We start from the raw sequence: 23,113 nt of genomic DNA, 5'->3' as shown, positions 1-23,113 counted from the left end.
ACGCGACAAAATGTCGTATGACAGTGTACGCGTTAATATTATTGCAACCAGACAAACAGGAAGCTGAGTAGAAAACATTTTTCCCCGAGACAAAAGCACGTTATCGATCGTTTTATTTCATCGAGTATGTTTCATCAATTCGCGTTACCTCTTAAAAATATACGACCGATGAATATTTTTCCACGACGTGGAAGGAAGAAACGTGGAAGAATTAAATCGCATCACGGACGAATCTCGATTTAACCAACTTTCCTTCTTTCGATGTTGACAGTAAGCCAGTTTCGATCTTTCTTACTCCAATTTTTCGACCCGTCGTCGAAAGTGCGAAACTTGTTCGTATAAAAGCCAAGAGAGAAGCATGATCAGCTGTTTAGCAATTTAAAATGTAAAATTAACCCGCTGATCGAGAGCGGCGTGAGAGAGGCTGCTCAAGAGGCAACCTCTCGTCGATAGATTATTTGCACATATTTCCATGTGAAACTCTCTCGAGTTCTCCTCTTCTTTTTTTTTCGCCCCCCTCCCCTCTTTCGCGTTCGAAATCGCGACTACGGATTTCACGTGTATTTTTCTCTAATCATGCATCGTCACTCTCGCCATATTCGCACGTAAGAAATCCCTCTTCTTCCCTTCCGGATGTATCAGCCATTTACCATTTACGCTCGGACTTTCGTAATATTTATATACGAGAAGGGAAAGTGACGGAAAGAAACGAGCGGCAGATGAGATCAGCCCGGCCGTGACGAGTATCGTAAAACGGCCAGATCGTCGTTGTCCTTTTTCGTCGAGCAACGGATCCGAGATTGCTCGTTTGATCGAGACAAGAGCTACGAGATTCGTGATGCATTTTTCTGGGAAGTCGGAATTCGAGAGTTTCAAGAGGAAGAGGCAGAAACGGGAAAGTCGATCGATCGATATTGCGAATAAGGACCATGGTTGCTCATGCGGCACATTGATTCGAACACTTTCACCTAGACCCGTGTGCCAATCCTACTCCTCTGGATCTCTTGCATGTAACGTAATAATTTAGAAGCGAAACGAACAACGTTTCGAGAGCCGAGCTCTCTTGCTTTTCTCCTCCTTTTTCTCTTCTTTTTATCTCGCGTCGCAAAACGAGAAAAAGGGAAAAGAAAGAAAAGAGCCATTGATTTACATCGATCGGGCACCATATAATTCGCGAGCGGTCTGATTAAACTCGGCCGATTCGTGGAACCGAGTCGATAGGCGTTGATTTAAGGCGTTGTATCGAGATGTTGCCAGGTTTTCGTAGACGAGATCTAGCACACGGCCGTGCAAGCGAAATTTTCCAAGAAACGGGGATAACTCGTTGTAATGTAGGGAGACAGTATCTAGAAAAGCACGCGAATCGAGAGAGAGATATAATTGACACAGATAACTATTCGATCGGTCGCCGTGCGGAGGAATGTTTTTGCGGCAATCGCGCGCGCGGTGAACGCTTCGATCGCTCGTTGCAGAAAGAACAGAACGCGTCGATATGCAGCAGAGAGACCGGTAATAAAAATCACCATTCATCCCTGACTATTTTTTATTGCATCCGACTGGTAAAAGTATGGATTTAAACAGTGGTCGACCTTTATCGCGCCTCGCTATCCTTCTTTCCACGTGCTCGTTAATAATGGACCTCGATCTAACGTAAAAATAAAACGTTATACGCGCGTCGCTGCCCTCGCCGCCTCGTGGAATTTTCGAGCGTTTCTCGATTCGATCCAGAGAGACAGAGACAGAGAGAGAAAGAGAGAGAGAGAGGGAAAGAGGGAAGGGCAGAAAGGCCGATGGAACGAAACGCGAATACCGGAGCGAGGTGCTCGCGCGTGCGCGTAAAAAGCGAATCGTTCGCTTCTTATCGAGGGTGTAACACGAGACAATCCGATCTGATTACCGGTAAACGGCCTTCCCGGGGAACTATGCATCAAACAGGCGTGTTACCTGCTCCTGGCCGGGAAGTCAACGAACGATCTTAACCCGTAAATGTCGCCTACAACGGAACCAGTTTCGTCCCGTTTCATGGCGGTTGGTCGGTTCATCGATACACACGTGACGTCACATTGCATTAAGAGGACTGGCTACGCTGGAGAAAAGGGTCGAGGAAGGATCGAGGAAGGGTCGAGGAAAGAGAGAGAAAAATCGTGGCACTTTCTGAGGAAGAGGAAAGAGAGAGAGAGAGAGAAAGTAAATCGGACAAGGAATGGAAAAGAGAGAGAGAGAGAGAAAGAATCGCGAAGGGTGGCGGATCGATAGCACGACCTTGAGACTTGTCGTCGCCTCGGTACGCCCGAGCAACCTCCGGTTCTCATAAAAGAGAATTACCGTTGGGAAGAGAGGACAGCGCGTGGACGTGTACACAACGCGCAAGTTCTCTGAACAGTTTGAAGAGGGAGAGAAACGAACGAGAATGAGGTAAGAGCGCGGAGAGGGAAAGGGAGAGTGGGAGAGGTAGAAAGAGAGAAAGAACTATCGCACAGGGTGCAAAGAGAGCGGTGCAATAAAGAAGGAGGGAAAAATGAGGGAAAAAGGAAACAAAAAAAAGTGATCGAATGATCGTGGATACGCGTTTTATTTTAAGAGATACTTTCGCGGAGAATGATCGTCGAAATGCATGCACATATATACCTTTCTCGGCATTGTAGCTATTTATGTACCACGCCCGCGATAATGCACGTTTCGACCGATCGTTCTAGCATCGTTCGGCCATTTTGAATACACATAATGACGTCAGCGACAGAATCTGGGAAACGAGCATCGAGAAAGGCGTGTCATCCCGTCGTGGCCCGGCAATTTTCTCGTTGTGGATTCTCGAGTACTCCCGTGACCTCAGACTACATCGATCAACCGAGTCTATTCATCCCAGAATGGCACAGGACAAACTCGAGCATCTCCCTCTTGCTCAAGATGTATTTTTATTATTCTCGAGAATAGGATCACGAGATGACTTGCCGCGCTGTTCCTCTTTATCTCGGAGAAAATAACAAAGAAATAACAATGAGGAGCTATATCGTGCTTAATTTTCGCTCAAAATGGATGGATTCCTTTCCTTTTTCCTTCTTTTCTCTGTTTCAATATTTTTTTTTTTTTTTTCATATATGTTTTTCATTTGACAAAAAAGACAATGCACGAGAACACCGGATAAAGAACGAACGAACGAGCATTCACCGACGACCAATGTAACCATGCGTTCTCATCGAAACGGAGAAACTTCGATGTGCATCCGGTGCATGCTATTGTACGACTTCACGGGTAGTCTGTTCGTTCACGGTTCGTACGTATCGGCTTTGAACCGTGCCGTTTTTCGTACCTTCGTACTTCCTGTTACCAAGATCTAACGATTTAAAACGCAATGTTTAATTTATTTATATTTATAATCTATTAACATAGCGAGTAAATAATTCACCAAAAAAAAATGACGTTATTAACATAAGTCGCAATAATAATTAAATATACATGAATTTAAAAAAGTAGTTCGAATGTAAGTATTCGCAAGTATTTGTGTAATGATAAAATGTTGTATGTAATATTAATGATGTAATATTGAAAAGAAAAAAAAATAAACAGCTTAATAAAGATTACTTTTCTATAATGCAACATCTTTGACGAACGACGAGTTTATAATACTTTACGATGACTCGCACTGTCACACGTGAAGAATAATCACGTTACGGGAGAATAGCCTAGAGCAAATCTAATCCGTTCTCTCCTTCTATCAATCCGAGAAGGAGGCACGTTTGTCCCAGTTTCTAGAACCATCTTACAATAGATACGACTTACGTTTCGCCTACAATATCATTATTTCTCCTTTACAAGAACTGAATAAAAATTAGTATATGTACATCTTCTATACCGTTCAATACTTCTGTACAGTTATTTGCAAAGAAATACAAGGAAATGAGAATTTATATTAAAATTTGGTCGAAATCCAATAACGGAGAAAGCTCACTTCAAAATAAATCGGAATCAACGTTCGACCAACTGACTAATCAAACCAGACAGAAACGACTTTACATAAACGAACAGCAATGAATCATCGATATAATTGGCAAAGAGATCGTTCTCGTTTCATCTTTTCGTTACGATTTCGATTTGGAAGCCAACAAAAGAAGGGAAGAAAATAACCGGCGAAGAACTTTCTTCCCAACCACGCGTACAAGTTACGAACTAGATAGCTAGATCAGGTGTCGCGTCGCGATAGTAGAAGCTTCCCCTTAGAGGCCGCGGAATTTAGATAGCGACTGCTTCCGGCTGCACCGCTTACGTAGTGCGTAAAGGCGTTACGTAACGCACGAGAAGCAGAGACCGAGTAGAGCGTAACAATCTATCGGATCTACGCACAGTCGCCGCGCGGGTGAACGTTCGGCAATGTTCGTGAGATCTCGGCCGAACTCGCCACCGAGGCTCGACCGATTTACCATTCTATCCTCCGCATCTTATGCGCGCGCATCTCTCGCGCACGCAGTCGACGATTTAAAAGCTATCGAATTTTTCTTCTTTTCCCCAACGATATTCTACGTCACGCGTACCTTTTATTTTATTCGATTCCCTTTCTAACCATTTTAATAATATAACCGTCAAAATTTTTTTGTCCTTGTTTTTGTTCCTTTCGTTCCTTTTTAACATCCACGCGTCCATTTATTTATCAACACCCGTCAACGCGATGAGATATTTCAAAAGGCGCAGCAAACGCCACATCATTGAACGCGATACAGTTTGGAACGTACGCGTCGCTCACCGCGGAATTTTACTCCGCGCGTGACAATATCGCGTTATGTATTTGCGGTGCAGTGCGCGCCGCGATCCGCCGTCCGCATTTCTTCGTTCCTTTTCCACGAATGCACGTACGCGCGTATGTTTTTGCACGCCGCCTACCGACCGACGTTTCTTTCGCACCGCGCGGCCTTTAAGAAACTACATTTCATACGAGCCTCGCTCCTTGTTATCCGTTCCATAATGTCGAGTTCTTTCGTTTTTTTTTTCCTTTTTTTCTTTTTCCTCCTATTTCCGTGCGCACGCGCACATCTAGCTCGCTCGATAAGCGAAACATGGCTCAAGCGATTGGGATGGCAAAGATCAAATATTCCAAAGCTGATCGATGGAATATTTAACGACTATGTTCGATGACGTAAAATCATTATAATTGCTCGTTCCGTTGGAATCATGCGACTAGCAGCCGATAGGAACGTGTTCGTTCCATTCATGCGGATTCTTTATAGATGGACTCAGTTGTGCTCCCAAATGAGCGTCCTCGACATATAAAACCTTACGTGTGGAGGAACATTTAAGTTCGAACCGAAAAGGACGTCTCCTAGAAATATATGACGTATCGATCGATCCATCTTGGTCGAGGATCTAAATTACTCTTTTTTTTTATTTTCTTTTTCTCTTTTTTTCGTTTATAAGAGTTTACAGTGTGTTCTAAAATTAGAAGATGACTGTGAGTTCACGCTTTTATTGGATAGAATTAATCCGTTGAAAGTTTTACTCTTGTCGTGCAAGCTTAAAAAAAATTTAATTAAATGGATCGAATAAATTGCGTTTAATTAACTGTAAAAATGTTTTCGCAATATAAAAAAAAAAAAAGAAGAAGAAGAAAAAGAAGAAAAGATCGTTGATTTCGTGGTTGAATAATCGTGGGTCAGGAAGATCAACGCCCGTATGATTCCTGTATGATAACCAATCGCTTAATTCGCGAACAACTCCGATGTATGTGGCTTTAGTAAATTATAAATCGAACTCGCGCGGATTGATTTAACGATACCACGTTATGAAAAGCAAATGTGTCGTTGTGTATCTTCGAGCAAAAAAGTATGTAATCACTTTGCAGATACACTCGTGATCGCTCGTTCGACTTTGCTGATTTTTTTGTTACATTATATTAATACACACATTTTGCGCGTTGTTTATACAGTTCACTATCCAAGCGGCTTCGACACAGTAATAACGTGTAACTGACATCACAGACAAACATTTAAATGATAAAAACAATCAATAATGAAATACGCCAATATTGTATAATAATGATAACAAAATAATGATATTAAAAACATTGGGTTACGTATTCTCTAGAAATGTCTCTAGGAATGGCTCTAGAATCTTTTACATAAATTTGGTGAAAACTGAATTTCCAATGCATATCTTCACGTTCCGTAAACGTTTTCACCCGTAGTTCGTTCCTATAAATCCAATCCTGACCGCTCTCTACGATTAAACACTCGTGGAATGCTTTCTCGTTACGATCGAGCCGTTCAGTCGACAAATATTCGAAAGAGATGACGTATACGTGCCCCGATAAATCAACTATGCCCGTTCCTATCATGTTATTTATAAATACGAGTCATTGCAATTAAATCGTTCCGCGATAAAATCAATAACAAGCGAACAGTAATAAAAAGAAAAAAGAAAAAAAGGAGAAAAAGAAGTGCGCGGACGTCACGTCGCAAACTAAATCCAAAAGCTAACCCAAACTCGTTCCGCGTCGTTCGAGCTCTCGAGCTGTTATTTCTCTTCTCTTCTCGTTCGGCCGGCCATTCTCACGAACCACGAATTCTGAGTCACGTCTACGAATAAACGTTCCGCGACGATTGTTGTCCCTCGGCCAACGGGCGCGCGACTTCTTTCCACGAACGGACGAGGTCCGTTGGAGCCGCTGAAAACTCGCGACTCGCCGGCGTCCTTATGAGGAAATCGGGACGTCGGAGGACGAGGCTGACCTGCCGGATTTCACGTTATCCCGTTACCGGACTCGCGACGCGGCTACGCCGCATCCATCACCTACATACGCGCATAGATTGCGATCGTTTTCCGTTCCCGTTTCCCATCTTCGTGCCTCGGTAAAACCGTTTTGCGCCTCCGTGAATCGCGGAGCAGAATGCGCCTCGCGCGCTGACCTCGATACATATGTCGCGAGGCCGGGTATCGAAGAGCTCTCTCGCCTTCCTCTCCTTCTCGTCAAGACCTCGATAGAGACAACCGAAAAATGTCGAATATCGCCACGGACCGTGACTATCGAGCGCGATCGTCCAACGAAACGCGGGCTCTCCGCTCCTCCTCCAATCGACCGTAGTCGACCTGGCCTGAGCCGGGTAAACCCGTCCTACCCAAGCGGATATATCTTCCAGCGCACGTTGGCGAAAACCTGGTGAAACTCGAAGACACGCGTCGAAACGCGTAAATTCAAGCAACCGTGCCTCTCGCGGTTTACCTTTTTGTGAAAGTAGATCTCTTTCTCTCTCTCTCTTTCCCTCTCTCGACGGGTCACCGAGCGTAATTCCGTCCTTATGCAGCGAGATTACGCGCGGCGGCCGATGCTCGCGCATTCTTTCCCTCCGCCGCCGTCGTCCTCGTCGTCCTCGTCGTCGTCGTCGTCGCCGCGAAAGGGCATTATGCATAAACGGCGGTGACAATGCGCCCGTGCATGCGCGTTGCGCCGCGCTGAACCGTACGCCGTGACACGCCGCGTTACTTTCCTGCGGTGTGGAATTATTGCGGCAAATGGGTGTGGTGAAACGATTTCGCCCGCTTCGTTCCGAGTCGCGTCGGGGCCAACCGATTTTAGAGATCGCGGCCGTTGCACGCCTCGCGAGGATCTTTTGCTTTTTCATTTTTTTTTGTATCTGTCTTAAAAATGAAATGGTAGAATGGTTTCTTCCACTTGCGAAAGGTACGGGAGGGATTCGTTTCCGGGAAGGGACAGCCTACCTATTCCTCGATGGGAGGAATGGAGAAGAATCCTCGCTATGCGCGCGCTGAATTCCGCATCCTTCCACAACCGGGTGACATCATATCTATTTTAAGTAGCGCCAGATATGTAATATCGGACATCCGCTGTAATGGAACCTGAGGTCGTATTCCCGGGGCATTCGTTATAAACAAACATAATTGTTATCTCGCGTGTCTTATTCAACTACGCTGCGAAGGAAATGCGCGATACGAGCATTATCAAAGCGACTGCGATGATATACAACGACGTTTTTCCACCACGGGTATTATTATCTATTCTTTGCATCATCTGTCGATACATAACGATATTATCTACGAGGAAGGATACACGCGTGTGTATCCGCGTATATCTATCCGCGTTCGACGATCAATGGCACAGAAATTACGTTGAATTTTATTCAACGACGTTGCTGGAACCTTATCGTAATAGTAGCCGAAGCGACGTCCGTCAAGGTGCCATTCTTGAGACCGTGAGAAAACAACGTGCGTAGAATGTGTGTACAACGATAGCGTTGGCTCCGCTTCCTCTCGAGGAGAGAGACGGTTTCGCGCAAACTCTGATGTAACACGAATCTTTTTCTCTCTCCCTCTCTCCCTTTTACCTTTTTTCACGGCGCAGAACGTATAATACACGACCTGCGAAACGCAACTCGGCAAAATCCGACGCGTGTCTTTAAAATTCTACACCACCGATACGCGGCTATATTATAAAATCGAGGTCGTGGATCGGACTTTCGACGAGATTTATCTTTTAGAGAGAGAGAGAAAAAAAAGAAAAATTAAAGAAAAGAGAAAAAGAGGAAAAAATAACGCCAATAATAAAGTAGAATTAACGATGAAGCGAGAAGGAGAGAAAACAAAGAGCGAAAAACAAAAAATAAAGATGCGGAGAAAAAAATACGGGTATCTCATGATTCCATAAAAAAAAAGAAATGGTGACAACACTGAGCGATATCTGGGATCGCGCGATTTCTCCGTTCCTTCGCCTCGAACCGGAGTCGAATTCTGAACGTGTACGCCACACGTACACGCGAGCCGAGGCATCGTGGAGGCGCGTGAACGAGATACCACCACACACGCTCCCGCGACTTTTCAACGACACCGACCGTGTTGGACTTTCAGCTCTGCGCGATTAACTCCGCGGATACTAGAGATTCATCGGCGTGTAACGCGGCGATGCCCGCCAGTAGAATCAACCCGCTCGATTAACGGCACAGTGAGACGGAAGAGGACGGACCGATTTCGATGCTCTATCTCGGGCAAATATCCGCTCGTTTTATCTGATCCCACCCGTGCGCTTTCACCAGGCCTGGCAAAACAACCCAACAACGATAAAAAGGCACCTATATTAGAGAGGATCTATGAATCCGTGAATTTTTCCATCGATAGATCGCTCATATTGTCGTCACGTAATTACTCGGATGGGATTGTTATTCAACGGAAGTAACCGCGAACGATCTATGCGGAATTTCAAATTGGTGACTCGTGAGCGGATCGGACGCGAGCAAGAGATAGAAAAATAGGGAAGGCGGAGGGAGAGAAAGAGAGAGAGAGAGAGAGAGAGGAAACAGGCAGAGAAGGCAAATCCGCTCGAGCAAAATTACGATGAATACGAGCCGTTGTTTTCTAATACAATGCCCGTCCTTATGTCCTCCCCGCTTTTATTACGTTCACGCGAAACTGCATTGAAAATGAAGCGATGCTCGCCGATTGGCTGTCTCTGATATCATCCGAGGCCGATTTCCGTTGGATAAAACGTGGTGGAAGAGGAACGTTTGTCAAACGAAGACCGCGATGGAAAGTCGCACGGCGCACGCTGAGGGGCGCTCGTGGGCGTTGCTCCGCTGTTACACAGCCTCGGAAGGGCTGGAATTAGGTCAACAAGGTGTCGGTACGCATAACGAACTGGGTCACGCTTTTACGAACGTTTCCACACGGCCAACGATCGATCGTGTTCCAACTTTATATCTATACATTTTCTCGACAGACAGAAACGCGACAGAAGAGAAACTAATGGAAATTTTAGAACGCGAATAAGAGCAACGTCGAAATTTGTTCTTATTTGTTATCTTATCTGCCGACATTCCCGCCGATACGAAGCCTAACAAACTGCCAAAAAACATAAACAAATATTCGTTCGCGCGAACAAACTACCATTCGTGAATTGGGACATGGATCGATCGTGTCATCTTCCAACTACGTGACTATCTTTATCTCGCGAGACGTTTCGTTTCAAGTTTTATTCTCAACGTAAATCATAGTGATTTCATAGTAACAAAAACATATAGGAGAGGATAATAGAGAAGAAATTCGCGATGCATCTCACCGGTTGACCTTGCACTTGACGAAACTATCCACACGTGGCTATAACCGCGCGATGACGACATCGATGATGCGGCAAAAGCGGACTTTCGTTTTCATTTTCTTTCGAGGTGCTCATCGACGACTGTGCGTCCTTGACTGTGCCCACTTCGATAACACTACTCGCGCGTAGTAAACCCGCTGTCTCTTATCGTATTCTTGCATTCGCGGCTATCGTTCCTCGCTCGTGCGAGGTGTGACTCACGTCGAGTTCGCCATTACGACTTTTCATCCATCCTCGTCGGCCGGCTACGATGTTTCGATCCTCCCTTACGTTTATATTTCGTTACGCGAGACACGCCGACAACTTGCTGTGTATAAAATGTACAACATACGTTATATGGATGAAACGTACAATCTTGCCGTTCTCGCGACAAATCGGTGCATCGGCAGATTGGCCACTCATCTGGCCCATCTGTCGACTCGAGAAACTTGTTTTTCGACCGTCGGTGTTTTTTCGTGAATCACGTGCCTCGTCCACGCTCCCGGCTATTAAGCGCTAATAATGCCACTGAATCGAACGGGGTTAACCCGATGGCACATCGATTTCGACCGATATCGGCGACCGAACACGTCACCGCTCGTAGCGCACGATAATTGTTCGCTAGATTACACGATCTATTAGTAGACGATGTATTTTTGTATCACGACGCGAATAACTTGCGTTAGATGTCAATTTTCTTGGATACCACGAGTTCCTAATTTGGTCTTTAAACGTCTCGAATAAGAATCGCGAATCGGTCGTGTATTATTTCTGAGGTATTTTTAGAGATTTTCTTCTTTCATAATTATACTAAATAGGTTTGAAAGAAGAGCTAAACGAATCCTCGATTTGGATTTTATATACCCGTTATTATTATTCGCGTAAATATAGTTAATTGCAAATGCACACCAAATGCCAAATAAATATAATTTCCAAAAAAAGAAAGAAGAGAAAAATATTTCAACGCACGATATCCAACAAAAGATTTAGATAATAACATAATTTTCAAAAAAGAAGAAGAAAAAATATTTCAATAATATTCAACGAAAATTCCTTCGTAATACCTCATATTTTATTTACCGTTTAAATGAAAAGATGATCAATCTTCGTAATAAGTCGGTAATTCGATTTCTTGGAACTTCTAACGAGTTCGTTATTCAACAAGAAAAAAAGGAGGAAAAAAAAAATTCTCAACGCAACTAGTCGCGCAAGTCTCGTGAGCGAAAAGAAGAATCTCGAACGTGTCAGCAATTTCCTCGGCAATTGCAACACCGTCGTTTATCTACTGTTTACACGGATCGGTCGGTATATATCCGAGGAATTATTAGAGAGACAGCCGGTAAGATGCTTCGCCAGGAAAATTAGATCGGGTATATACAGACGCGAGGCACGATCTAATGGCGAATCGTTTAAAATGGTCGATGCTGGCAATTTATTTGCACCGCACGTGGCCCCTCCGTGGGCGGCGATCAGGAAGCGTGTGAGCACGAGATCCCGGAACATGGACGAACCTTCTCTCTTTTCCCTCTCTCCCTCCTTTTCTCTACCGATGGACACACCCGAGTTACGCTTTAGGGTGTAACTATATAGTTAACTCGATCAAAACGGCTAAGCACGAAGTCGGTCGCCATGATTGTTACGAAGCCGCCCGGAAGAAAGAGGCAAGAGAAGCCGACTTCCGCCTCGCTGGATTGGCGCCTCGTGGCCTTTCCGCAATATTCGCATAGATCAGGACGAGAAGCTCGCCTGGACACGGAGAGGAGAGGATCTGGACGGTTTCGGTGAAGGCCGAAGAAATGGGTGGCCTTCGAGGCCGTAGGCCAACGACACCGAAAATAATACGACGCGCAAACATTCCTGCCTTTGAATATTTAACACAGTCGGCGTTCCCGTGGCCGAGTGTTTACGTTGAGCGGTTATGTTGCCCGCCCCCTCCCTCCAACGCTCGAAAGCAAAATACTTGAAGGGAATTAATTATGTAAGCGTTGTACGCGATCGAGTCCGGTTCATTCGCGTACGTGTCTACGTACGATTCTTCTCGTTTCCTTGTTCCACGAGAAACGGAATAATTGAAAGGAAGAATCTTGGAAATTGCATCTCTTTTAAAAAACCTCACGCGCCAAACACGCGACCGTGTTAACAATAATAGAGATACGACACGAGGATAAAACCGAGTTGATCTCTCTCGCGATATCGATCAGAGGTGCCGCAAACCGCACCACAACGCGCTCTTATGTTCCTAATTGGAGATACATGCTCGCAGCACATGCTAGAGGTTTCCGCGCGCAGCTCTCCCCGAAGTATCGTGTTACGAAAGGTATATGCCAAGTGCACTCGTAAGGTATCCCCCTCGTACCAGACCAAGCGCATAGCGAAACAGACTTCGGGCAGAAGCACCTGCTCGAGAAAAAACCGGGAGACTCATCCTGTCCCGAATCGACGAAACGCATCCACACGTATACGCGCTATTTTAGGTGTAACGATCTAGACTCTAAAGCCCTTAAGACTCGACGAGTTTGAGAGGTACGAAGCGGAGAGGAAGTCGCTCGAGAGCGACACCCTCGTGAGCGCTCGGAATTGTGTCGAAGCTGCGAGAAGCTTCGATTTTATTGATAGGATACACGCAGCTCGTAAACGTTAATCGATCGCATGTCGACGATCTTAACGAGAGAAGTCCCTGGATCGAGCTAGACGCGCCTCTTTGTACAGTGGATTCGATGCGTGTCACGAGAGGAGGGAGAAAGAAAGAAACAGAGAGAACGAGAAAGTCGCGAAAAGATAGAGAGAGAGAGAGAGGGTTTGGTGGTTTGGTGGGGGCAAGGGGCAGCAGGGCTGACTGGAGGGAGCGGTACGGGTAAAGACTATATTGATCACTGACCTTTCCTGCGGCCGAATGGTCCGAAGAACGTGCCGTTCTTGCCGATGACGTTATCGTCGATGTACTTGAGCAGTTTCGTGGTATCCTCCCCTTTTTTAGCGGTGATCGACTTGACAGGACGCGACGGCGCGAGCCTCTGGCTACTGGTGGTCAGCGTGCTCGGATTGACGGTGTTGGTGATGGTCGACGTGGACGTGGTGGCTGTGGTCGACACTACGGCTGTCGGTTGGCCCGCTAGGCCGGCGCAGCTCGCGCTTCCACTCGTAGGACACGTCGTTTCCTCCGCGAGGGAGTTGATCCTTCGCTGCGATCCGCTCCAGTTCTTCCCACACGAAATCTTCACCGTGCAGCTCATTCTCTCATAGTAATCGGGTACCTCTCAGTGTGCATAGTAAGAGAAACGATCAAGCGACACACGCGGTAACGCACCTGATCGTTGCATGTACTCTCTCCGCGATGCTCACGGAGTCCAATGTACCGTGGCGTGTATGTACGTATATATGTATATATATATATATGCGTGTAGGCGTGTATGTTCCCTTAGTTAGAGCTTGTCACTTGTCGAACGACAGGAACATCGTCTTGGACATGAACGAACAAATTTGCCTGTCGAGTCGTCCTTTCTTGCCGTTTCCTACACTCTCGAAGACACGTGTTTATCACTGGAACGTTAATTGGAACGATAGGAGGGGACGCGAGTATTATCGTTAGACGACAGACTGATTCCGTGAACGTAGAAAAAATAAAGAAGGAACGCGTGTGTATCGCGTGTTAATTGTCCGTTCAAACGATAGTTCTCGGTAGAGGGAACAAGTTTCGCGACGATCCCTTTTATTTCTTTCTTCGATCTTTTCTTTCCTTTTTGTCCCTCGTTCGACACCTCGTTTCACACCTTTCGTCCTTTGACGATGTTTCGATCGATTTCGACCGATCCGTTCCAGTCGAACGACGTGGAAAATGTAACTCGGGCACTCAGCTTCTAGATATAACTCTTGTTATAGACGTCACGCGATCTCGTATTTTTACACGTTCGAATACGTTAACGCGATCACCGTCAGTTAACTCAGGCTTCGACTACTTCCGTGATATCGGTTTGCCGAACAATATATGCCGCAAACACATACAACCTCGTTCGATGCTGAGGCGAGACTGAATGTCTAGCGGACGAGCTGCCCGGTTCGCCAATGGCGTCACATGGTCACGCAGGCGCCGTCGAGTCTCGCTTGCTTCGGGGCATCTTCTCTCTGGGTCGGTTGTGTGGGGTACCGCGAAAACCTGAACCGCGTTTTTCCGCGAATCTCCACGTTGATTCCTCTTAAATACTGCGCTCAATTTTGCAATCGTTTTTTCCTCTTATTTCTTCTCTCTACAAAAACCAATGATACGACGATAGATTAAAACGAGTCGCTGACTTCATTAATTTTATTTTCTCCTTTTCTTTTCTGATGTAATGGACTGATGAATTTACAAATGTTGAGTAGGTGTTTTTATTTTTTTTTATTTAGATCATTTATAATACTTATTGAAAGAGAAAAATTTTTTTCCTTTCAACGCAGCTTTGATTTTCATTTCAGAGATAATGGCGTATATATGTACATACGTTTTCGTTTGATTCATGTATGTTTCATAAGATACAAAAGAAAATGCAATGAACACATATGTGTATATTTTTTGTTTATATTTTTTTCAGGTTTTTCAAAATATTTTTTAATATTATCTGTTTCGTTTAATATCCGTCAAAATATACAGTTGAGTAGTAAAAAATAATTATCTTTTCCTGACGAATTAATAAGTTCTTGAAGAGGTTAAAGTTCTTCGATTGTTTTAATGAAAAATTCAATGCGAATTTTAAGAATTTATTTTAAGACGCAAAAGACCAGTTTCTTAATCTTTTAACTCTAAAAAAAAATTTATTTATGACGCACAGCACTCGAAATCAAATGATCATTAAATCCACATAAATTAATATCAATTTTTATATATATATACACACACACATATAATATTATTCAAAAGAAAAAAAGGGAAGTACAAACTTTTTTTATTTTCAATTTGTAATGATTATTCAAACAAAACTCGTAGATATTTCATTAAGAGCTTTTGTATCATAAGATTGGATTGACGAGAACAAGTCAATTTAATCAAATATCTTCCCCTCTTTCCATACAAAATTGAATTTCACGATTGGTTCGTCCAGTTTTACCGTATATTTTTGGTATCGTGTTATCTTATAGACAGATAGTTTATTCGTGTAATCTCTTTTTTATGATCTATACTGGTAATCTACTACCATATGGCTCGATATTCCGGATATAGGTCACCCTGGTGGCACGTGTTTCCCCATTAGACGAACAATTAGAATCATTATTCGTGAATGGAGCTCGTTTTAATACGCTCTGACAAGAGCGAAAAACTCGTGTCAGTAACGATGGCGATTTGCATTGTTTGAAAACTGTGTTGCTTGTCGCTTAATGACGCATAAAAGAATATCAATCGCTCGACTCCTCGAGCGGAACACTTAACAGCAGAATCATCAAGAATAGAGAAATAATTAGCAGGAAAATAAGCCTATTATTAATAAATAATTCGGTTTTTCCAAAACCGGCTACGCAGTTAAAGAATAATGAAATCCGTTTATCGCCTTTTATACCTTTTTTCCATTTTCCGGGAATATTAATAGCGTAACCTTCGGTGAAATAGAAAAACACAAATTACCCTCGATAATCGATAAAACGATTACTTCCTTAAGATCTATGCTCACCGCATACGCGGTCAGCGGTAGTGTAATATTCTTTTCATCGTATTCAGCTGGAAGCAGTAAAGAGGCTTTGCCTTTCACAACGATTTATTCGAGCTTCTTGCGATTTGCGTAAAACGGCTTGAGTCAAGAATATTTAATAAACGACGATTTCCACGTATGTTCGACACCGATTCTCAAGTGTAATGCATATATTCGATTCGTGTTCTCGTTACCGAGTTCTCATTGTTAAAGAAAACGAAGCGACTCGTCGTCACTGAGTCACCGTGTCATGCGAAACGAACGTCCTCACAAAGAAATAAAAGGAAGGCGACTAAATTCGTTCTTTTATACCCGTCTGAACCGCGCAGCAATTGCTACGGTTATCTATGTTACAAGCTTTACATCGATCGATACACGCGTCTACATCGAACCATGATAATACGCAAAGTCACGAATCATCCGTAATGACTTTCGCCGAATCAACAGATAGCACGACACATGTTTACGCTTTCAACAGCTGTTCTTCACGTGACTCTTTCATGCAAATATCCTTAACAATTCGATCGAATGTATGTCAATTAAATATTTTCATCATCTTGAATTCTTGATTATAACCACGGCGATTAATCTTATTGATCGATCGATTTGGATAAGTGGATAAAGAATTACAAAAAAGAAAAAAATTCTTCTTGATCGATAAACGGGAATTCTCGAGTTCTATTTCGATGGGAAAGATTGTGTGTTAAATTTTGCGACGAGGCAGTAACGCGTTTATCGTCCAAACGCTCCATGGTAACGAATTCCACGTGATTCTTGCGGCTTTCGTGGCTAAGCTCACACTCGGGCTCTGGTTACGTTCGTCCTCGCGTAGATCAAATTTTGGCACGATGCTGAAGTTTCAAACCGCGACCAAAGAGGAGCTGAAACTGGCCGCAGCCGTTCAACGCAGGCGGCAGATCGAGGCAGAGAGAAAGGAACGGATTTTCAATGCACGATTCAGGAAAATCGGGGTAAGTCTCGTGGGGACAAAGTGTTTTAAATCGTGACACTTAGATAGATTTGTTAGCGTGTTATACGATCGATTCGTGTGCATTCGTGTGAAATGATAAAAAAGAATCCGCACGCGAAAGAACGATATGTATTGTGATTCATTATCGTCGAGAAACGTCCGATAACGATTTTTATAACGTCCGCAGATAGACAAGGAATTCTTGGACAAACAGGTCGAGGAAAAGAAGCAGCAACGTGAACTGGAAGAAGCCCGAGAATCCGAACTCGACGAGATTTTGCTTCAAAGTTGTAAGATCGGTTTGCTATTGGAGAAACAACAAGAAGAGGTAAATTGTTAATTATTGGCGGAAAAGCAGCCGCTATGATTAATCGTTTTTTGCAACATCATTAAATTAAAGATTCTTACGTTCATCCGTCTGCTTGGTTGTTCTTTTCGTCTTTCTTAGTGAAACTTTTTAAACATGTTTTATCTGTGATTGATATTTCAGGAAAAGCGAAAAATCCACAAAGAGATCGAGCATTATAGACAGCAGTATCAACAACGCCAGGAATGCGAACTGTCGAAAAAAGGCGATCGCGATCTATCCTTCGGCGAGCTGTAATTATTGTCACGATTGATTCCATTTCTCACCGATAATTTCGTTAAAATATTTAATTTTCCAAAAACCATGCAGATTAAAAAGCGAGGAGGATGATCTTAAGGAAAAGGCGAAGGCGAAGAAAGAAGAGATGAGGTGGTGGATCGAAAAACAAATGCAGGAACATCTGTCCGCCGAGAGCGAACGGAAGGAATTCAAGAAAGCCCAGGAAGCAGCCATCCTCTCCAGAGACAGGCATGCCATGAAGATAGCTCAGATGGAACAAGATTGTCGTCGAAAGTTGAACGAAGCCACCGCACGATTTAATCAAGCCATGGTAAGGCTTTCTTCCATTTAATCCTTTGATCACACATCCGGGAACTGCGTGTTTCGGAAACTGCAAGAAAAAGATAAGAATCTTATTATCTGACAATTCTATTTTCCATACGTGAAGGAAAATCGAATCTTTTCACACGAATAGAAATCGAGCACAAACCTTGTTCTGACCCTTGATACTCTCCTAGTTGTTTGCGTGTTGGTGTCGATACTCGTGTACGACGAGAAAGTGAAAATTCATAATATAATTAACGCTCGATGACTCTCCATCGTATTAATTGATTTAAAATCTCCCTCTCGTAAGCCTCTTGTCACGAACGAGCCAATGACGTTGAACCGTGAAATGTCAAAGTTCAACGGTAACAAAATCTCGTTATTCTTGATACGAGTGTTCTGTTCTGGTCGCTGATGATATTCCCCTTGTGTCACCGTGTCGATGAGCGAATCATTGTTACTCGGTCGCTTAACACGAGTCCTGAACACGATCCACACACAGTTAACATAAACCTTCGCCGAAGGTGAACACCGTTTACAGTGATGGCGAGGCTGCTATACGGTCGATGAGCAAACTTGGTGACGTCATCGACTCACGAGTCTCGATAATAATACGGCGAACGATCGTCCAGTCGCTTCCCCATCTCTTTCCACGCGTTCCCGTCCTTGACTTTTTTTTTCTTTTCGAGCTGTCACGCTCCGTTGGACGTACGTTTTGGTCGAATGACCGGCTCCGTTTTTCCCCTTCCAACGATAGGCAGAGGAACAGGAATACCGCCGCCGCTGCGAAGCCCTTCAAGAGGAGGAGGACAAGAAGGCGGATATCTACAATCACGTGACTGGGGACTTCCTTACGGAAGCCAAAGAGCAGGCGGAGAGCACTCATGGACCGCACAAACCGTTGGCCTCGCGTTACAAGGGCATGACTGCGGACGAGCTTAAGGTTTTCAGGGAGGCTCAAGCACGCCAACTGAAAGAAATGAAGGTAAATGACGAATGATGGAACGGTTGTTTTACACGGTTTTAACGATGCACCGCAGATCGTTGAAACGGTGCCAATCGTTGTCATGGCCATGCGAGAGCACGGTCAGGGGTACAAAAAATTTGGCTCGCTCAAGGAAAACTTCTTTTTCCAGGAAATGAAAATAGAGGAGAAACGAAGAGACGAAGAATGGGATCGATTGATGACTACCCAAGCCGAGATCGCAGATTCGTATCAACGTGAAATTGATCGGAAGAAAGCGTAAAAACTTTTGTTTTTTCATGCGTAGTGAAATGTGAAAATTGGATAAATCTTTATTAATATTTCAGGGAAATTAAAAAGAAAATAGCAAAGGAGAATTTGGAATTAGCGGAGCAACAAAAATCTCATCAGGAATATCTCAATTGTGTGCTTTATAAAAATAAAGCGACTGCAGCCTTTTATGAACAATTTAATAAAGATGCTCGTTAAAAATAAAAGCTTTTTTGCGATGATACGAATAAATTATTTTTCCAATATCAATATATTTTTCTATTTTTGTTATTTTTAATTTTTTCCCAGTAATTACATGTATTTTTTTTTATATATAAATATTGATTGTTTGAGGCATTTATTTGTTGGTAAATGATAAATTTTTTGTTATGTGAATCATCGTCAGTCGGTATTATATCATCTATTTATATGATGTTTTTATATTTTACAACGGAAAATGTTTTACGATTTAACGTTTAAATTCTTTCAATATATCATTTTATTACAGTGCTTTAAATACACAGTAAGATATTAAAATTTTATGTAGTATTATCGATCTTTCTGTTAAATACATGCACTATCGGTAAAAAGTAATGTTGATATTTACGCGTCGTGTCTGAATAATGTTACTTGAAATATCTCACAAAACATTGCAAATATAAATTAAACAGATACTATATTTTCCATCATGTTCCTTAGCACGACATAATATTACAAAAGATATATCATTATAAAGATAAAATGCACGATGATGACAGAACATGATGCTCAGAAACAAAGGTTAGCTTTAAGGTTAGCTTTATATATCTATACTTTTTATTTATGTTAAATATATTTGATAAACTTTTTTTTATCAATAGCTCAGAGCAGTATAAGTTACTCGAAGAACAACATGTGCTTGTGGAAAATCTTAAACAAGACTTGCATTTATGCAAGGTATAAAATTAATTACATATTGTAAACATTACGTATATTTATTATATATTCATTTTTAGATAGAACAACATAATATACGAGCCGAATTACAAATTCTACGAAATGAGAGCCAAAAAGTTGATGATATAAAAGAATCCTTAAATCGTATTCATTTGGAAGAATGCGATAATCAAGATGCACATAAAAAAGAAATAGAAAATTTACAAGAACGTATCGTGTTATTAGAATCAGAAAAAGATTCAGCTATGCAACTTTGGCATATTTCCTTAAATACCATAAGTGCCTTAGAGGACCAATTAAAAGGACTTCATGTAGATGGAAAAGGAACAAAGTTTTATCAAGAACAAGCTAATGCTATTAAAGAAAGTTATTCAGAAGCTATTAAAATGTTGGAAGAAAAACTAGCTCTTGCCAAAGATAATTTCATAAAATATCAAACACTGTACGAAACAAGTAAAGAAAAAATTAATAATTTGACTAAAGAAAAAGATGAACTTTTGGAGAAATATAAGAATCTTCAAATGAATACTCAAGATAGAGGTCAGTAACATTTAATATATATATGTATAATATATTATAACAAATAGAGATATTATTTTTATTTTTTAAAAGATAGGAATAACCAACTGACAATAGAAACATTAAAACAAGACTTAGCTTATGCTAAAACAGAAACCAATAAAATAATACAAACAAAATTGGAATTGGAAAAAAAATTAAATGAAGTTAAAATATATGCTGATAATGTGATGGAAAGAGACAAGGAAACAAAAAAAAAGATGGCAGAAGCTATTGAATTAATAGAATCTGCAGTTAGAGAAAAGGATATAATATTGCATCGTGAAGCTCTTGTATTGGAAGAGAAAACCAGATTAGAACATAGATTGAATGTAATAGCTAATGAATATGATGGAAAAATACAAGAGTTAAATAAAATTACTAGAGATGAAATTGAACAAAATACAAAAAAATATCTAACAGAGATTAATGAACTTAAATCAGAATTAAAGACAAAAACTACTGAAACAGAAAAAGCTCAAAGAGAATTAAAATTTATTGAAGAAGAATTGAATAAAATACGTAGAGATTCTAGTGTGAAAATATTGGAATATGAACAAAAAGCAAAACGTATGGAATTTCAATTACAAATATATGATGAAACAATAGCTAAAAACAAATATGATGTGGAAATTAAACAATTAAAAGAAAAAATTATTATTCTTGAAGATAAATTAGGCAATTCAAATGATAAATTACAAAAGCTAGAGCAACAACAAACTATTAATACACAAGACCAGATAAAAAAAACTGAGGGCGAAAATAAGGATAAAATGAAACAATATTCTGATTTAGAAAATCAGTTAGCTAAAACATTAGATGATAAGGAAAATCTTGTATTACAATTAAAATCATTGAAACATGATTTTGAATATGAAATACAAAAAAGAGACAATGAAAAATATTCTCTTGAAAATAAAATTCAGGAATTGGAAATTAATCTTCATAAAGCAACTTGTATAGGAGAAAATAATCCGAAAAATAATATTATTAATGAAATAAATCCATATAATATTAAAGCTAAGCCTAGTTTTGATATAACGTAAGTAAATATAAATATATCAAATTAAATGATATTACATGTAACACTTTTATTACAGAGTAGAAAATAAATGTCATTGTTGTCAATCTGTATTATCAGATCATATGAATAAACTGCAGGAAAAATTTGACAGGAAAACAAAGGAATTAATCAATCATGTTCAAATTCATCAAAAATTAAGTAAAAAGTATGCAATTTTTTACATGAATAAACAATGATTATTGAAAATATATTTTTATTAATTTATATTTTAGATGGAGAGATGAAGCAAAATCTTTGACAGTTAAATTTCAAGGAAAATCTAAAGAACTAAGAGGAAGAATGAATACTTTACAAAAAGAAAACAATGAATTACATAAAGAATTATTAAATTGCAAACAACAATTGGCACAACATGCAATTCAAGATATACAAAGGTGTGTATATTTACTGTATCGATGTAATAAGATATAAAGATATAATAAGATATTTTAAATTATCTATAATTTACATCTTTTTTCAGAATTAATGAGCCAAATGAAATTAGGTGACAATATTTTTCTTTAGTTACAAGAAATTTATAATGGATGTTTAACTGTGTATATGTTACAAGAATAATGTAAATTTATTCACATTAAAAATACATTTTATATTGCAAATATCTTATTCTTTTAAAACACTGTCTATTTCATAATATTCATTATAAAGTCAATATTTTGCTTACTCTTTGGATACAATGCAAGCTGTAAATAAACTAGGAAACCAATATAATATTTCATTTTCACCTTGTTCATCTAACCATGCCAATCCTTCTTTTACCATATGGTCCAAAGCTTTCTGTGTCCTATCTGATTCCCATTTTAATTCTTTACATAACATGGATCTTGAAACATATGCATTTCCAGATAAACTAGCTTGTTGTAATACGGCAGTATGGTCCATACTGAGTTCACCAGGTACAGACTGTACTAAGTGTTTACCTCTTCCAATTGGAACAATAGAAAATCCATTTCCAAAAATTTTTAATTTTTTAGCTGCAGCTAGTAAGTCCTCATTTGTAATTTCTTGATGTTCTTTTCTACGACCTCTAGCTTGAATTAATCTTGCTCTAAGTTCATCTAATGATATTAATCCACCATTTTTATAATTTGTAGCCATACAAACTTCAACAATTTGAACAGCAAGTTCGTAATAAAAGTCTCCTATGCCAAGAACTGACCAAAATCCTTTACCTGAGGCTAAAGGATCTACACCTATTGATGCACACATTTCGGTAAATTGCCGCCGAAATCGTGCATTTTTTTTAATTTCATTTTTATACTTTGTTGCGAATTCTTCTAGATTCACACGAAAAGTTTCCATCTGTTTTGTCATTTGCTCAAATTGATTTTCTTGAATCTCAGTTCCCTTATCTTTATATTTTTCTTGCTCCAGCTTTTGTTTTTGGATAGCACCAACGCCTGCCTTTCGCCTCATCGTGCAATATATTTTATACAATAGTATGGATTATGAAAATACGATTAGAAATTACACTGATGCAAAATTAAAATGCTTTTATCCAGTTTTTATATGATTAAGGTACTAACTGTCATATTTTTTTCAGTATAACCGATACCGTATAAATTTTTTTTTTACAAAACATTAACCTAGTATTGATACAATAACACTACTATATATTTTTTTTATGATACATGTTCTGATTCTTCAACATTTTTTCAACACAAAATCGAGACACTAAAAAATATACGATATAACGAT

The 23,113-nt window shown here is 40.8% G+C and overlaps 4 protein-coding genes across 6 annotated transcripts in view; 2 read left to right on the top strand and 2 right to left on the bottom strand.

Annotated features, from left to right (window-relative positions):
- The window catches only part of LOC107996621 (uncharacterized), a 53,458-nt gene extending 40,156 nt beyond the window's left edge, over positions 1–13,302 (bottom strand). The window contains exon 1 of one of the 2 annotated variants that reach the window (XM_062071137.1): positions 12,948–13,302. In XM_062071137.1, the coding sequence (XP_061927121.1) occupies positions 12,948–13,302 (355 nt within the window). Of the gene's footprint in view, positions 1–10,051; positions 12,893–12,947 lie in introns of those variants that run through there. The other variant, XM_062071139.1, reaches the window with a different exon arrangement.
- Positions 13,303–16,561: 3,259 nt separating this feature from the next.
- Positions 16,562–19,067, top strand: LOC107996787 (RIB43A-like with coiled-coils protein 1). Its single transcript, XM_017055008.3, has 7 exons — positions 16,562–16,697; positions 16,884–17,024; positions 17,187–17,296; positions 17,373–17,613; positions 18,364–18,591; positions 18,743–18,849; positions 18,918–19,067. Exons 1-7 carry the CDS (start codon positions 16,575–16,577, stop codon positions 19,057–19,059), a joined length of 1,092 nt encoding a protein of 363 aa, XP_016910497.1. The 5' UTR covers positions 16,562–16,574; the 3' UTR covers positions 19,060–19,067.
- A 65-nt stretch (positions 19,068–19,132) lies between these two features.
- Positions 19,133–22,014, top strand: LOC107996871 (putative leucine-rich repeat-containing protein DDB_G0290503). Of its 2 annotated transcripts, none has more exons than XM_028666216.2 (7): positions 19,133–19,632; positions 19,701–19,776; positions 19,836–20,316; positions 20,389–21,376; positions 21,435–21,563; positions 21,631–21,792; positions 21,879–22,014. In XM_028666216.2, the coding sequence occupies exons 1-7, from the start codon at positions 19,589–19,591 to the stop codon at positions 21,904–21,906; spliced, it is 1,908 nt and encodes a 635-aa protein (XP_028522017.2). In that variant the 5' UTR covers positions 19,133–19,588; the 3' UTR covers positions 21,907–22,014. The 2 variants fall into 2 exon arrangements, with proteins under 2 accessions (XP_028522017.2, XP_016910666.2); XM_017055177.3 differs by having other exon boundaries at positions 19,135–19,620.
- On the bottom strand, positions 21,960–22,831 carry LOC107996872 (vacuolar-sorting protein SNF8). Its single transcript, XM_017055178.3, has one exon. It carries the CDS (start codon positions 22,829–22,831, stop codon positions 22,076–22,078), a length of 756 nt encoding a protein of 251 aa, XP_016910667.1. The 3' UTR covers positions 21,960–22,075.
- Positions 22,832–23,113: the final 282 nt, after the last annotated feature.

This window comes from Apis cerana, linkage group LG2 (genome assembly GCF_029169275.1).
Source record: "Apis cerana isolate GH-2021 linkage group LG2, AcerK_1.0, whole genome shotgun sequence".
Taxonomy (NCBI): domain Eukaryota; kingdom Metazoa; phylum Arthropoda; class Insecta; order Hymenoptera; family Apidae; genus Apis; species Apis cerana.
This window is presented reverse-complemented; position numbering and strand designations above follow the sequence as displayed.